The 15,280-nt window shown below is 56.6% G+C and overlaps 1 protein-coding gene across 4 annotated transcripts in view; it reads left to right on the plus strand.

Annotated features, from left to right (window-relative positions):
• The window catches only part of MYO18B (myosin XVIIIB), a 58,620-nt gene that overhangs the window by 24,785 nt on the left and 18,555 nt on the right, over positions 1 to 15,280 (plus strand). For 3 of the 4 annotated variants that reach the window (XR_009208382.1, XM_058422768.1, XM_058422767.1), the window contains exons 26-39: positions 339 to 458; positions 564 to 672; positions 1,151 to 1,275; positions 2,477 to 2,631; positions 2,935 to 3,058; positions 3,768 to 4,046; positions 4,158 to 4,268; positions 4,897 to 5,001; positions 6,874 to 7,020; positions 11,638 to 11,751; positions 12,150 to 12,266; positions 12,947 to 13,030; positions 13,829 to 13,966; positions 14,504 to 14,689. Coding sequence is in view for 3 of the 4 variants with exons in the window: in XM_058422768.1 (XP_058278751.1) it covers positions 339 to 458; positions 564 to 672; positions 1,151 to 1,275; positions 2,477 to 2,631; positions 2,935 to 3,058; positions 3,768 to 4,046; positions 4,158 to 4,268; positions 4,897 to 5,001; positions 6,874 to 7,020; positions 11,638 to 11,751; positions 12,150 to 12,266; positions 12,947 to 13,030; positions 13,829 to 13,966; positions 14,504 to 14,689 (1,914 nt within the window). In the remaining variant the exon portion in view is untranslated. The remainder of the gene's footprint in view (positions 1 to 338; positions 459 to 563; positions 673 to 1,150; positions 1,276 to 2,476; positions 2,632 to 2,934; positions 3,059 to 3,767; positions 4,047 to 4,157; positions 4,269 to 4,896; positions 5,002 to 6,873; positions 7,021 to 11,637; positions 11,752 to 12,149; positions 12,267 to 12,946; positions 13,031 to 13,828; positions 13,967 to 14,503; positions 14,690 to 15,280) is intronic. The other variant, XM_058422769.1, reaches the window with a different exon arrangement.

The raw sequence follows: 15,280 nt of genomic DNA on the forward strand, positions 1-15,280 counted from the left end.
CTGCATTTTCCCGTGGCCCCGCTGCCTCTGCAGCCCCTTGCTGGAGTGGCTGAGCAGGAAGGAGCACGTGCCCGCCTGCTCTGCGCAAAATGGGATCGATTTTCTGGATTCATAATTCTCCCCTTCATTCACCCGCTCCTGGTTTCAAAGTTAAATTTAACGTAATAAAGCAGGACAAAGGAGAGCTGTGACGAGCCCTGCCTGCAGCGCAGTGCAGGCAGCGTGGCTCGGGCTGCGAGCCTGGGCTCCCGCTGTGCTGACGCTGCTCGGCGCTGGCATGAACTCCTAAGGCCTGTCAGCACCCCAGCCATGCCCACACTGACCCCCTGCTCCCCCAGATCATCGACCTGACCACGGAGCTGTCGGATGAGCGGTACAAGGGCGATGTCACCTGCCAGGCCCTGGACGGGGAGCGGGCGGAGCGGCTGCGGGGCACCCGCGAGCTGCAGGAGCTGCAGGTACCACGGCCCCGAGCTCCTGTGGCTGCGCCATGCCCTTCACACAGCCCTCCTGAGTGCCCCAGAGCTGGGTAGAGCTGCTCCTTCCCTCCCTCCCTTCCCCAGAGCAAACACAACCAAGTGCAGAAGAAACTGGAGTCGGTGGAGAAGCAGCTGGAAGAGGCGCAGCAGCTGGTGCAGCTGCGTGAGATGAAGATAAGCGGCTCTGGAGGAGGTAGGGATGTCCCCCAAAGGCAGTGCATGCTCTGGGCACCCATCCTGACCTGTGGGGCCACAGAGAAGAGGGCAGAGGTTTGACTGTGACACTCTCCAGCCCCTGGCCACTCCAGAGTGTTCTGTCACCCCAGATTGCTCATCCAGTGGGAGCTGGCAGTGACAACGACAGCTCTGTCACACAGCTCTGGCTGTGGCATGGGGCTGGTGGTGCTGCCTGGCAGCCCCAGCACCTCAGGGTGTGTCTGAAACGTGTGGGGTGAAGAGGAGGCTGCTGAGACACAAGTGGGATGGGGTGGGGTGGGCACACAAAGGCAGGACCTGTGCTCTGTGTGACCCCCGGGCGCACAAAGCAGAGCCGTGCCCCGTGAGCTCTGTGCTGGTGCCTTGTGCATCCCCCTCCCTGCCCCCAGCAGGGCCACGGGGGCTGGCCAGGCCCCAGCACCCCGCCTGCACCCCTGGGTGTCTCTCGTTGGCAGAGGACGAGTGGCAGGTGAGGTTTGACTGCGCCCAGACCGAGATCGTTTTCCTGCGGAAGCGGCTGGCGCAGCTGGAGGAGCGGCTGGAGGCAGAGCTGGGCACCAGGACAGGGCTGGAGCAAAAGGCAAGTGCTGCCAGCCCAGGAGGGGACAGGGACACCCAAAGGAGCAGGGGTTGTTCTGGGGATATTCCTCTCCCTGCTCCCAGGAGCTTTGCAGGGATGAGGCTCAGCGTTGCATCTGCTTCTTGCTGCTGCTCCTGCTGACCAGGGAAAACCAGATATTTTCCACTCTGGTTTGAGCTCCAAAAATCACATCTGCGTAACAAAATTCCACCCTGGTCAGGAGTGAGCGTGGGCAGAGGGTGAGGAGCTGTGGGCAGGGAGTTTTCAGTGGTGGGTCCTGGTGCTGCTCTGGCTGCTCAGGGCTGTGCTCTCCCTACACAAAGAGCTGCTGGTGGAAAGAGCTGGCAGCTCCCGAGCTTTGCCCCGAGGAGGGAAAAAGCCAACGTGATTCCCTGAGCGGCGCCTGGGAGCCAGGTCACTTCCCCTAAGGATAAAACAAAGAAATAAAGCTCTCTCACGGTACATTAAATAGTAATAAGAAAGAAGCTGAGTCTTCGGAGCTTGGGTAAAGCGAAGCAGCCCATTTGCTCTCAGTTAGTTTGGAATTACAGGCTTCATTAATGCAAGATTTTGCTTATTTAAAGTCATTCCTTAACGACTCCATTCCCTGGCGTGGGAGAGCTCTGCGTGTCTGTCCCAAACACGAAGTGAATCCTTGGGGATTCCGGTCCAGACGCTGCTTTTTGCAGAGAATCAGGATCAGGCATCGCCCCGGGGCAGCTCCGCTGACTCAGCAGGAGGGGCTGGGATGCCGCGGGCGCTCGGAGGGTGCCCAGCGCCTCAGGCTGCCCTTGTTTAGCGAAAAATCTCTGCCTGAACCTACCCTGGGGACTGAAGCGAGGCTGAGCGCTGCTGGGGGTTTTATCCAGGGGCGTGTGCGTGCCGTGGGGTCAGTGGGATTACTCCTCTGTGGGGCGTGTGGGGTCCTGTGTGGGGTGCACATGCCATGGTCCTTTGTGGGGTCCTTTGTGGGGTCCGTGGGTCCACGAGCCCCTCCTTTGTGGGGTGCACGTTAATTGGGGTCCCTCCTGCGTGGGGTCCATGGGTCTCTGCTTCATGGGGTGCGTGTGCCGTGGGGTCTGTGGGGTCTGTGAGATCCCTCCTCGGCGGGGTGCGTGTGCTGGGGGTGCTCGTGTCCATCTCCTGCGGGCTCCCTGTGCCCCTCCCCGGGCCCCACAGCCTCCGTGCCCCCCTCTTGCAGCTGGGCGAGGCGCAGGCCGCGTGCCAGGCGGCGCGGGACGGGGCGCAGCGGCTGCGGCGGCGGTGCCAGCGCCTGGCCTGCGAGCTGGAGGACGCCCGGGTGCTGGCCGAGAACCAGCAGAGCCGCAGCCACGAGCTGGAGAAGAGGCAGAAGAAGTAAGGCTGCTGGGGAGGGCTGGGGGTGCCGGAGCAGGAGGCAGGGAACGGGGGGGATTGGGGTGGGTGAGGAGCTGCTGCCAGGGTGGGGCTGTTTCCATCTGTTTCAGCTGCTGGGGGTTATTTTCCCATCCCGTTGCTGCGTGACTGAGGCGTGGTCTGATGCCAGACTGGTTTGGGTTGGAAGGGACCTCTAAAGCTCATCCGGTTCCATCCCTTGCCATGGAGGGGGAATATCCTCCTTCTGCTATCCCAGATTGCTCCAAGCCCTGTCCAGCCTGACCTTGCTGTGCTCCCCTCCAGGTTTGACCTGCAGTTAGCCCAGGCCCTGGGGCAATCTGCCTTCGAGAAGAGCCTCCGTGAAAAGCTGTCCCAGGAGAACACGAGCATCCGCTGGGAGATGGGCAAACTTCAGCAGAGCCTGCAGGTAAGAGCAGACCCTGCTTTGCTGCGTTGCACCCAATTTTGGGGTCAGCTCAGGGAGCAAAGCCATTACCTTTGCAATTAGAGCAGAGGCAATCAGGAAACTTGGTTCCAATTTCTCTTAGCACAGCTCAGCGTGTTTAAATAGCTTTCTCCTTGCAGAAGAAGGGCTGTTGCTGCATTTGGGCGATCCCCATCCCGTGATTCAGCCAATCAGGGCCACCCCCATTTTCACTGGGGTCACTTGTGCTCTTTCCCCCTTTCCCATCCCCAATCCCAGCTTGGGGAAGGTGCTGGTCCGTGCCCCGTGGGATGGTGCTGCCCCAAATGCCACCGTGGTGGCAGGAGCACGGCTGCTGGGGTGGGGGAATCCCCAGGGCTGCTGCCAGCACCCCCAGGCAGCGGGGACTGCAGGGAACCCACGGGGGACACCCCAGGGGAGTGGGAATGTCAGGGTGAAGAGGGAAAGGTGGGGATGGGGCTCTCGGTGTGGGGCAGGGGCTGGACAACCCCTGCTGCTACTCCAGGGGGTTGGGATGATGCCTCTGGAGATGCTGTGGGCTCTGAGAGCGGGGTGTGAGTGTCCTGGCTCTGACCCCCAACCCCTGCTGCTGCTCCGGGGGGTTGGGATGATGCCTCTGGAGATGCTGTGGGCTCTGAGAGCGGGGTGTGAGTGTCCTGGCTCTGACCCCCAACCCCTGCTGCTGCTCCAGGGGGTTGGGATGATGCCTCTGGAGATGCTGTGGGCTCTGAGAGCGGGGTGTGAGTGTCCTGGCTCTGACCCCCGCTCTGCCCAGCACAAGGAAGCTGAGGTGGCCAGGCTGGAGCAGCAGGTGGCCGTGCTGGCCGGCCGGGTGCAGGAGCTCAGCGCCCCCGGGACCACGGACACAGTGCCCGCGCTCAAGAAGAAGCTCTGGGACCTGGAGGGCAGCGCTGCCGAGCAGAAGAAGGAGCTGGAGCGGCAAACGGCCGCCGTTGATCACCTGGAGCAGGTAACGCAGGGCTGGGGGAGCCGGGGGTGTCTGTCCCCACTGTGCACATCGAGCCCAGGCCAACACCATCCTCGTCCCCTCGGGGCTGTGCTTCACCTCTGGGCGTTTCAGGTGCACGAGAGGCTGGAGCTGGAGATCGAGCGGATGAAGCAGATCCACCAGAAGGAGCTGGAGGACAAGGACGAGGAGCTGGAGGACACGCAGAAGTCCTGCCAGAAGAGGGTAGGTCCTCGCTGGGTGGGTTTTATCCCTCCCCAAGGGAGCCCTTCCAGGGGTCCACATTCCCAGGGAAGTGCCGGGGTGCTGCTTCGCCACCATCACCCCAGCGTGAGCCTCAGTCACGGCCTGGGGGTGCAGATCAGGCTTTGGGGACAGGGGTGAGCCCCTGCCGCGCCGGAGGGGCTGTTGGGGACAGCGTGTGAGAGGCACACGTGATGCAGCACATGGACCTGCTGCTCCCAGTAACACCAGACTCACACCAAGGGCACCAGCTCCAGGGCTTCGTGTTTGGGGACGATTTGCAGAACACAGCCTTTCCTCAAGGCCATGAGGTTGGAGGGTGCAAACACGAATTCCAGAGCTGCAGGGGCAGCCTTTGGGAGTGGCTGTGTGTGCTCCAACAGCTCATCCTGTCCCCAGCGTCCTGCAGGTCCCTGGAGTGCCTCCTCTCTTCTGCACTGGCACTGCCAGGGGTAGGAGGTGCTCCAGGGAACACGGCCCATTCCCGGTCCCCAGTGCTGGCTGCAGAGCCCTGGGGGAGTGCCAAATCCCCACTGTGGCAGTGGCTGTGCCCTGCTGGGACTTGGAGGGGTGGCCAGGCCCTGAGCGTGGCTGGGTTTGTCCCCCACAGCTCCGGCAGCTGGAGATGCAGCTGGAGCAGGAGCACGAGCAGAAGCAGATGGTGCTGCACGAGAAGCAGGACCTGGAAGGGCTCATTGGCACCTTGTGCGAGCAGGTAAGGGGACAACGGCTGCTTCGTGGGCCGTGCCCTGCCCTAAAAACAGGAGTGGGGACAAACAAGTGCAGCAGCAGCCTGGCGTCGGTGCACGTGCAGCTTCTCGTGGGGTTCTGTCCCTCATCTCTCCCAGGTGCCCCCCAGACACAGCAGGCACTGGGGTCTGGAGGTGTTGGGACTGCAGGGGTCACACAGAAGCCACCGAGGACCCACAGAGGGGAACTGTTCCCTTCAGTACAGGAGAATTGCCCAAGCAGGGAGAGGCATCTGCTCTTTTCTGGTGTTCCATGAGAGTCAAGCTAGCCAGGCCTGGCACTGGAGTGCATCCAACTGCCTAGAAAAGCAGTTTATCCAACCCTGCTCGTTGCAGAGGAATTATATCCCGAGCACATTTGGTGAACAAATCCTTTTTCCCTCTCTGAAGAGTCAGTGGCAGCAGCTGAAAAAAAAACCAAACAAACACACTCAGTTCTGCTCCTGCTCAGTCAGCAGGTGAGGGGCTGCACGCAGCCTCCTTGGGCAGCATTTATCAGTTTGGGCACCCCTGACATCGCCCAGCGGCCGTCCCAAAACTCTGGATTTCACCATTTCCCCACTCCCGTGTGTTCATTGAACAGCATGGATCAGGGATATTTCAAGTAGACACAGAATGGTCTGACGAGGCTTATCCAACACAAAGCCTCCTGCTCCCGGCTTAGAAAATGTTTTGGGAACTGTCACAGTAAATAATGCTGTATCAAAGCAGGGGATTATTGCAACAGTCCTACATGTCCTGCTTGTTCCGTGGAGAGGAGCTGAGATGGGTGAGGAGGCAGCAGGAGCTGGAGGGGCTCAGGAGGAAAGGCCCCTTCTCCCTCCAGGAGATCCCCAGGTGTCTCTGGCAGCCCCCAGCCCCTCAAGGGCAGTCGTGGTGTAAGGGAAAGGGAGATGGGGCGGTGCAGCTGGGACTGCTGCGAGACACAGCCACAGTTTGGCAGCAGCTATTAAATCAAATCCTGGCTTTGTCACTTAAAAAATCCTGGGCTGCAGCAGTGGGAGCGGGCAGCTGGTTCCAGCCACGGCACCACATTTATCCCCTGGGGTCGTGGGCAGACCCTGAGCCGCAGGAAAATGATGTGAGCAGTGTCCAGGATCCAGCTGGAGGGATGGCAGGACAGCAGTGGCGGTGCTGCAAACACCCTCTGGTTTGCAGAGGACAGTTCATTTAAAAAAAAAAAAAAAGAAACGGGAAGAAAACAGCCAACCCAGAAAACTAATCAAGGAAATGGAGATGCCAATGATTTCTTGTTCCAGCAATTTCCGGCCAGCTCCAGACCAGACTACAAGGTCAAACCCACACAGCTGATTTTAGCCAGCGAACGGAAAATAGGAGAAGGAAGGGGTTTGAAACGAGAACCGTGGAAAACAACCTAAATGGAAAACGTTCTTACACTACAGTTATGCTGAAATCAAGCACTGAAACCACGTCCCTGTTTATTTGGTGGTTTTCGAATTCCTTCGTCCCTGTAACCATGGTTGCTCTCTCCCTCTCTCCAGGGGGGGTAGCAGAGAGGGTGGGTTTTTTTAAGGCACTCCTTGCAGTTGTGTGGCCAGGCTGAACCTCAGGCCGCAGGGGTGGGCACTGGGGAGGACGTGGCTGATGGAGACCTGGAGTAGGCAGATATTTTCAGGAGAACTGCTCTTTTTGAGGGAAAAAAATTTGGAACACCCTGGAGGTACTGAAGAAACAACTAACCGTGGCGCTCAGTGGCCTGGTGTAGTTGACCAAACTATCCCGAAATTGCGTGGAAAACGCCTCGGGGTGGGGCGGAAGGGCTTGACAGAGCTTTCAGGGGGCAGCAGGGCTCGGACACCCCCTTGTCCCCTCCCCAGATCGGCCACCGCGACTTCGACGTGGAGAAGCGGCTGCGGCGGGACCTGCGCAGGACCCGCGCCCTCCTGGCCGACGTTCAGCTGCTGCTGGCGGCCCCGGCAGAGCCCGGAGCCAGCGCCCAGGAGCTGGAGCACCTGCGCAAACAGGTATGGGAGCGTGCTGCGGGGAGCAGGGAAGCTGCAGGAACATTCCCGGCTCCCCCGGTTCGGCTGAGCGCTGACACCCAGGCGGGCGCCGCCGAGTTTCCTTGGAAGGAGCACTTCCCTGTAATTAAGCCAACGCTGGTGGAGTGTTTTTCCCTTTTTCTTCCTCTATTTTTTCCCGTTAATTACCTTCTGTTTGGTGTGTTTCTGTGTGTCTCCTACGGCCGGGCTGGGGCGGCGTTGCCATAGGGATGCTGAAAGCACTGGGGAGAGGATCGGGGGGGATTTGCCATCGGGGTGGATTTACCATCGTGGGGATTTGCCATCAGGGGGATTTGCCATCAGGGTGAATTTGCCATCAGGGGGGATTTGCCATCAGGGTGGATTTGCCATCTTGGGGCATTTGCCATCGGGGTGGATTTGCCATTGTGGTGGATTTGCCATGAGGGTGGATTTGCCATCAGGGGGATTTGCCATCTTGGGGCATTTGCCATCTTGGGGCATTTGCCATCAGGGTGGATTTGCCATTGTGGTGGATTTGCCATGAGGGTGGATTTGCCATCAGGGGGATTTGCCATCTTGGGGCATTTGCCATCAGGGTGGATTTGCCATTGTGGTGGATTTGCCATCGGGGTGGATTTGCCATCAGGGGGATTTGCCATCGGGGTGGATTTGCCATCGTGGTGGATTTGCCGTCAGGGTGGATTTGCCATCAGGGGGATTTGCCATCAGGGTGGATTTGCCATTGTGGTGGATTTGCCGTCAGGGTGGATTTGCCATCATGGGGATTTGCCATCTTGGGGCATTTGCCGTCAGGGTGGATTTGCCATCAGGGTGGATTTGCCATCAGGGTGGATTTGCCATCAGGTGGATTTGCCATCAGGGTGGATTTGCCATTGTGGTGGATTTGCCGTCAGGGTGGATTTGCCATCAGGGGGATTTGCCATCGTGGTGGATTTGCCATCAGGGGGATTTGCCATCGGGGTGGATTTGCCATCAGGGGGATTTGCCATTGGGGTGGATTTGCCATCATGGGGATTTGCCATCAGGGGGATTTGCCATCGGAGTGGATTTGCCATTGGGGTGGATTTGCCATCATGGGGGATTTGCCATCAGGGTGGATTTGCCATCAGGGGGATTTGCCATTGTGGTGGATTTGCCATCAGGGTGGATTTGCCATCGGGGGGATTTGCCATCAGGGGGATTTGCCATCGTGGTGGATTTGCCATCGTGGTGGATTTGCCATCGTGGTGGATTTGCCGTCAGGGTGGATTTGCCATGGTTTGAGCACAGACAGCCTCAGGCTCAGCGTTGTTAAATGACCTGGGGAGTGGCTCCAGCGCTGTTCCAGCTTGTGCCACCACACTGGGGACAGCCCCAGGGTGAGCTCTTGATGCCTTGGGAAGGCTGACCTGGAACAACGCTAAGAGAATAAAGGAGGCATTTATTAAAAAGCCTTTAAGGACACACCTTGAGCAGGACAAGATCTTGACCAGGGCTACACCCAAGGAGGACCCTAAATGGACACAAAATGGATGAACAGTCACAAGGTCTCAGAGTTTTATAAATTTTGGTCCATTTGCATATTGGGGTTTAACTGTCTAAATGCAGCTTCAGGTTGTGAAGTCCCATCCTTCTTGTCTTCTCTCTTCAACCCACTATTTTTTGTGCTTTTGGGCCTGAAAACTTGTAACTGTTGTCCTTGGCATCCAGTAGGAAAAGGATTTGTTTTGTCTCTCTACCCTATGAAGAGAGCTGAGTGACACTTAATATGAGGCTCAGAACTGCACCCTAGGCAGCACAGAATCTGAAAAACATGAAAGCTCAAACTTGAGGCATCACTCCTAGTCCTGTGGGGTGCCGTGCCACGGGTCAGGGGCACCGCGGGTCTCTCCATCCCCTTCTGGGCTGTGGATTCCCAAGTGCCTCAGCTAAATGTGCTGCTCCTCTGAAAGTGCTCAGGAATTAATCTGCTCTGCACATTTCCCCTGTTCTCCACGTGCTTCCAGCAACACCCAGATATAATTGGGAGGGTCGTTGTGCATAAATAACAGCTGTGAGCAGCAGCTGTTCCCACCTGTGCTGAGGGAGAAGGGGAAGGTGAGCTGGGTCTGATGGAGCCAGAGGTGTCCGTGCCCGTTCCCGTGTCCGTGCCCTTGCCTGTGTCCATCAGCTGGATGTCCAGGGCAGGGACAGGCAGAGGGAATGGCCTTTTTTTGCACTCATGTGTTAAATATCATTGACCCAGTGCTGCACTTCATTAATCCCTCAATGCTTCCCAAATCCCACTTTGGGACTGGGGAGGTTGCACTGTCACTGGTTTTTTCCCAGTCCCTGGTGGGTTGGAAATGTGGCAGAGCCCTGCCCTCAGGTCCTTTCCATGAGCTGATCTGAGGGAGCTGCTGGATGCTGAGGTGCTTCCTCTGCCCATCCCAAAGTGTCCAGCCCCATCTCTCTGGGGAATAATGCCCAGTTCACTTGGGGAACAGAGCTGGGGATGTAAATCTTTACTCTGGAGAGTAAAGTCATAGGGAGAGCAGCTGAGGGGATCTGGGGGAGCTCACCCTGGAAAAGAGGAGGCTCAGAGGGGACCTTGGGGCTCTGCACAACTCCCTGACAGGAGGGGACAGCCAGGGGAGTCCAGGCTCTGCTCCCATGGAACAGAGACAGGAGGAGAGGAAACTGCATCAAACTGTGCCAGGGGAGGGTCAGGCTGGACATCAGGAGGAATTTCCTCATGGAAAGAGTGGTCAGGGCTTGGAAGGGGCTGCCCAGGGAAGTTTGGATTCCTCATCCCTGGAGACGTCCAAGGAAGGACTGGATGTGGCACTCAGTGCTCTGGGCTGGTGACAGGGTGGGGATCGGGCACAGGATGTATTTGATGACCTTGAAAGTATTTCCCAACTTGGATGACTCTGGGATTCTGGGATTCTTGCTCCCTGCACACCCCAGTCCCCACAGCAAGGCAGGAGGTCGCTCTCTCTCCCTGTGATTCCATTCAGTCCATCCCTGGCTCCCTCACTCCATGGCCTATGCTCGGTCCCCTTGTGTTTGGAGGTGAGCAAACAGCCTGGATTTTGGGAATGTGGAGTTTTTGCTGTGCCACCAACACTGAGATGTGTTTAAAATGCCACATGATTATTCTGTCCTTTAAACTGAAACAATTTCTAATGGCATTCATGACGACTTTCTCAAAAGCCAAATGCATCCTACCGCCAGCCCACGGACCTGCACCAGAAGAAAAACTTTGCTAAAATGCTACATTTCCGTTAATCAAAATCCATATGGCTGGAAGTGCAGCATTGTTTCTTAATAAGGCTGAGGCATCCATTTTATGCAGGTATTTAACAGATGGTGCTCACAGCAAACTAATGTTGTTCCACACTTCATACATTATGCATTTTTGGGGGGGAATTTCAATTTATTCTTCCCAAGTGGGAAAATTCCATTACACGAAGTGAATTGGAAGCTGATGTTTAATGAGGGGTCCTGGAGATGCTTTTCTGTCTGGCTGAACCATCAGGAGTTTGGTGGGAATTGTGGTAGGGAAGAGGCCAGTGCAAGGGCTGCCTGTGGATGCAGCTGTTTCTGGACTTGCGGGAAACTCCTCGGCCATAAAACCAGGAGCTGATCTGAGTGGCATCTTCAACTCACCCCAGCAAAGCACAGAGACCTTTTTTTCAGCTGACGGAAGAAAGTTCTTCCTTCTCTAGTGAAAGGTCTCCATCTCCCCAAACAGTGGAGGGAAGCGAGCCGAGGATTGCTCCATGATTCCCCTCTCCTCTTTTTTTTTTTTTTTTTTTTTTTTTTTTTTTTTTTTTTTTTTTTTTGAGGGAGAGAGATTAAAAATAAAAGAAAGTAAACCCTGAGAAAACAGCCTGAAGTTCTCAAACTCTTGCCAGGGTGTGCAGCTTTTCCCGTTGCTCCGCAGGGAATCCAGGAGCGGGCACAGGAAATGAGCAGTGAACGGAAGGGTTTAGTTTTCTTTTTCCGCAGAGGAAAGAAAGAAACCCCAACGAGCAGGGGAAGGAACTGGATGTTCAGGTACAGCCTACGACAACTCCTCCGCTCAGGCAAAGCCGGGAGCTTCCAGATGTTTGCAGCCCATTGAGGATTGCTGTGATCTTAGCGGCTGAGCTGTAAAAACCCGAGAGCAAATCAGCGCTTATAAATGGGATCTTCCACGTGTATTTGCAAACGCAATTTACGCCGCGTGAAAAGCCCATTTGCAAACCACCCCCCCGCCCCCCCCCGAATCTCGTGAATTGCTCTAATCAGGAATTACACGTTAATTCACATAATTCTGCCAATTGATGATCCCCGAGGAAGAGCGAGGCTGTGCCATCAAGGCCCTGGCTGCTGGACTCACCAGGACCAGCCGGTGGTGTTGGGACCTGTTCTGGGAGGTGCCAGGGAAGCTTTGCTTGCCCTGCGAACCAGGAGCAGACAAGCAGAGGAGCAGCACGGGTTTAAAATTTGGTGGAGGTTCTGCGTTCATCAGCAGGGGAAAATGCTCAGTGGAGGGGGGAATAAACGCGGCCGTGTGGCACGGGGACAGCGCCCACCAGCAGCATTGTGCTTTCTGCTCCTCTAATGGTGATCCCCTGCAACTTTTCCCAGTTGGAGGAGAGCGAAGCAAGGTGTGCAGAGGCCCAGCGATCCCAGCAGACAGTGGCCCTGGAGCTGGAGAACCTCCACACGGAGCTGGAGACCCTCAGCAGGAACAAGACCCTGGTGGGTTCCTGGAGACGTGGCCAGGGCAGGTGGGAGAGCGCAGTCCCACCATGGAGGGGTTTGGAAGCAATCAGCAGCAGCTTCCCTAAATCGGCCTCCACCAGAGGGTTTGATAAATCACCTCGGAGTGTTAATTACACCACGGAGGATATTTACAAAATATCCGAGCGTATTTACTAACTCTCCAAGGATTTTCAGTAAAACACCCTGGACTGTTTGGAAACAACAGCCCCCGGGGGGGTTTAAAGGGTGGCCAAAATTCCTGCTGGGGAGCAGCGTCCCATGGTCCTGCTGTGCCTCTCCTGTGGGTTGGAGGCTGTTGGCAGCACATCCCCGAGGGGATTTGGTGGGCTCCCCGTGGGATCCACCAACCAGTGATCCTGCGGATCCTCCTGCAGGTGGACGAGCAGCTGTTCCAGCTGCAGCATGAGCGAGCCGACCTGCTGAAACGCATCGACGAGGACCAGGAAGACCTGAACGAGCTCATGGAAAAGCACAAGGCTCTGATCGCCCAGGTAGGAGCTGGGGCAGCGTCTCCAAGGCTGGAAGGGCTCTCAGAAAACCCTGCAGGTGGGCACAGGACAGGTGGTGGCCCCCGGGGGACCCCAGGGCACATTGCTGCCATGAGCAAGGGAAGGCTCACGGCGCCAGCTCCTCTCACCTGCAGCTTTGAGTCTTCTTTCAAGAGGTGCCTTTAGTTTCAACACTTGGGGAATCCTACAGCTGCCCCTCTGGGTAATTTTTATTATTTCTTTCACCATTCTCTCATGCAGAGGTTAAAAAGTGCTGCCAGACAGACCTGGGGCTTTCAGTGCCATATCCAAACTATGTCAGGCTCTCCCAAAGGATTGTTCTGGGAGCTGAGGGACCCCAAAACTCCCATGGGAGAAGGGCAGCCTGGCCAGGCTGACAATTCACAGTCTGGTGACCCTTGTAAAGGTGAGAGGGATCCAGGAGCCTGTGTCTGGAAGGGTCCTGAGGACAGAGATGACAACCTGGTTTCTGTCCCGATCCACACGTTCTTGTTTCAAAAATCAGGGAAGCTGCAGTGAGTTGGGAGGATTAAGCTCCATCAGGGCAGTCCAGGAGCAGCTCACGGTCCCAGTGGCAGGAGGTGCAGGCAGGAACCAGCCCTCTGCTCCGAGCCCTTGGTTCTGATCCTGCTGCTCCCGCTCCAAATTTTCTGTTTCTGCAGTCGGCCACAGACATCGCTCAGATCCGGGAGCTGCAGACACAGGTGGAGGATGTGAAGAAAGAAAAGCAGAGCCTGCAGGAGAAGGTAATTCCTGCAGGAGAAGGTAATTCCTGCTGAGGAGTGGGCCCTCTTTAGGCTGGAGAAATCTTTTCCTGGCAGAATTCTTGGGATTCACAGCCTGGCTTCTCCCTCCTCCGGTGCTGAACTGCCCGTGGCCGGGATGGGCTGAGCCCGGGGGCTGCCCTGGGGTGGGCACCAGCAGGGGCTGCACCCCCTCGCCTCTGTGGCTGTGCCAACCCTCCTGGAGTGATGGATTTAATTTTAAACACATGAGTAATCCCATTAAGTTAAGTGCTTTATTGGAGCGTGGCTAAGATGCCCAGGAATCAGAAGCGGGACTCGCTCCCTCCGAGGCGGAGCGGGTGGTGCTTTGGAGATAGATCGGATAAAAGGAGACAAATTCCTGTAGTTCTAGGTCAAGTTCAAAATCTGAACCCGAGCTATATCGGGATCACTAAAAGGGCAGATTCCTTTGGAGGCCTCGGTGTAAGAACTGAGGAAACAGCTTGGTCCAGGCAGCTTTCCACAAAGACTGTGAATTTTTACACCTCAAAGCATCTGTGAGAAGAGAAAAGCCAAGGAGCCCCAGCCACGTGTCCCTCTGGCCAGCAGGTTCTCCATTCAAAGCCGGGCACTGGTGTGTCAGGCCTGTGCTGTGTGGCTTTAACAGCAGGGAATTCTTTGGGAAGCCAGGGCAATGCTTGGCCGCAGTGGCCATCACCTCAGGAGAGGCCAGGAGAGACCCCCAGAGCACCTGAGGGGTTCAGCAGAGGGGTTCAGCAGAGGGGCTGGGGGATGCTGAGCCAGCCCCTGCTCTCCCAGCTGCAGGCAGCTCAGGCCAGGGCGGCGCAGCTGGAGCAGTGCCCGGCCGAGCGCTCCATCGTCAGCCGGCAGGAAGCGCGGATCCGGGACCTGGAGAGCCAGCTGGACTTCCAGGCCGTGCAGATGAAGCGCTTCGAGGTACCCCCTCCTCACCTGTGGGGAAAGGAGCCCCTGGGGAAGGGCTGGGAGGGACAGGGACAGGGACAGGGACAGCCCAGGTGGTTGGGGACACCGCTGTTATGTCACTGAGACACACAAAGCAGCCACACGCAGACAAGAGATTTTCGCAGGGCAGAGGTCCTTCCGATCCAGCTCAAACCGAGCCAGGGCGGAGAGAGAGCCTCTTTGTTTTATTTCTTACTTTTTATACATTTGTGGGTCTAGCAGAAGATTGGTTTCTGGGGTTTTTTCACCTTTCAGCCAAGTGGCTAAACCAACTGTCAGTTACAATTGTTTTCAGGTTAGAAATATGCAAACAAAGGACAGAGAACGAAAAACAAAGGATTTGTTTATGTTACATCTGTGGGAAAAAGCTAGAACTGCTCTTAATATTGTACAATAACTAAAAAGATCTGACTCCATTTAAGAAAATCAAAAGGCTATAAAAAACTCAGAAAAAAACCAGGGTAACACTGTTATCTCTGCCCGAGCCCTCACCTTCCCCTCGCTCCCCAGGTGCTGGTGCTGCGCCTGCGAGACAGCATCATCCAGATGGGAGAGGAGCTGGAGAAGGCGGCCGAGTCGGAGGCACGGGAGAGGGAGAACACCAGGTACTACCAGAGGAGGATGGAGGAGATGAAGGCTGACATGGACGAGCTGGTGCAGAGGGAGCTGGAGTCCAGCCGCCGGCGCATGGAGCTGGTGAGGGTGTGCTCCTCCCGGGGTGTGGGCGGTCTCATGGCCACGGGAGGGTTGCTGCAGCTGGAGGTGACCACTCATAATCCCTGGGTTGGTCTGAAGGAGCCAGAAAATTAATTTTTTTGCGGTCATTTTTGTGGTCTGGGGATGGGGATGGAGCTGTTCCCTGTGCAGCTGTTCCCTGGGTCCTGGGCTGCTCCTCTGGGAATTGCTTTGCATCTCTCTGCAGCCCCAAACCATTGAACCAAAGCTGTCCTTGAGGACCCTCGTGTTCCCTTTCTCCATGGCTGGTCTGGGAGCCTGGACAGTCGCTCTGCTCCGTGTTTTTTTGTGGGAAGGAGGTGGCTTTGCCTGCCCCGCTCACAGAACTGCAGTTCACGTGTGGATGTGGCGCTTGGGGACATGGTTTAGTGCTGGAATTGGCAGTGCTGGGGCAACAGTTGGGCTGGATCATCTTGGAGGTGTTTCCATCCTAGATGAATCTATGATTCCAGCTTGCTCAGGTCATTCCTGCAGCTCCTCACGCTGGTTCTCCTCATGTCAGGCAGAACCACAGTGGGTGGGGAATGCCCTGGCCCTGCAGCAGTCCCTGAG

The sequence above is a fragment of the Hirundo rustica genome, chromosome 17, assembly GCF_015227805.2.
Source record: "Hirundo rustica isolate bHirRus1 chromosome 17, bHirRus1.pri.v3, whole genome shotgun sequence".
NCBI classification, from domain to species: Eukaryota; Metazoa; Chordata; class Aves; order Passeriformes; family Hirundinidae; genus Hirundo; species Hirundo rustica.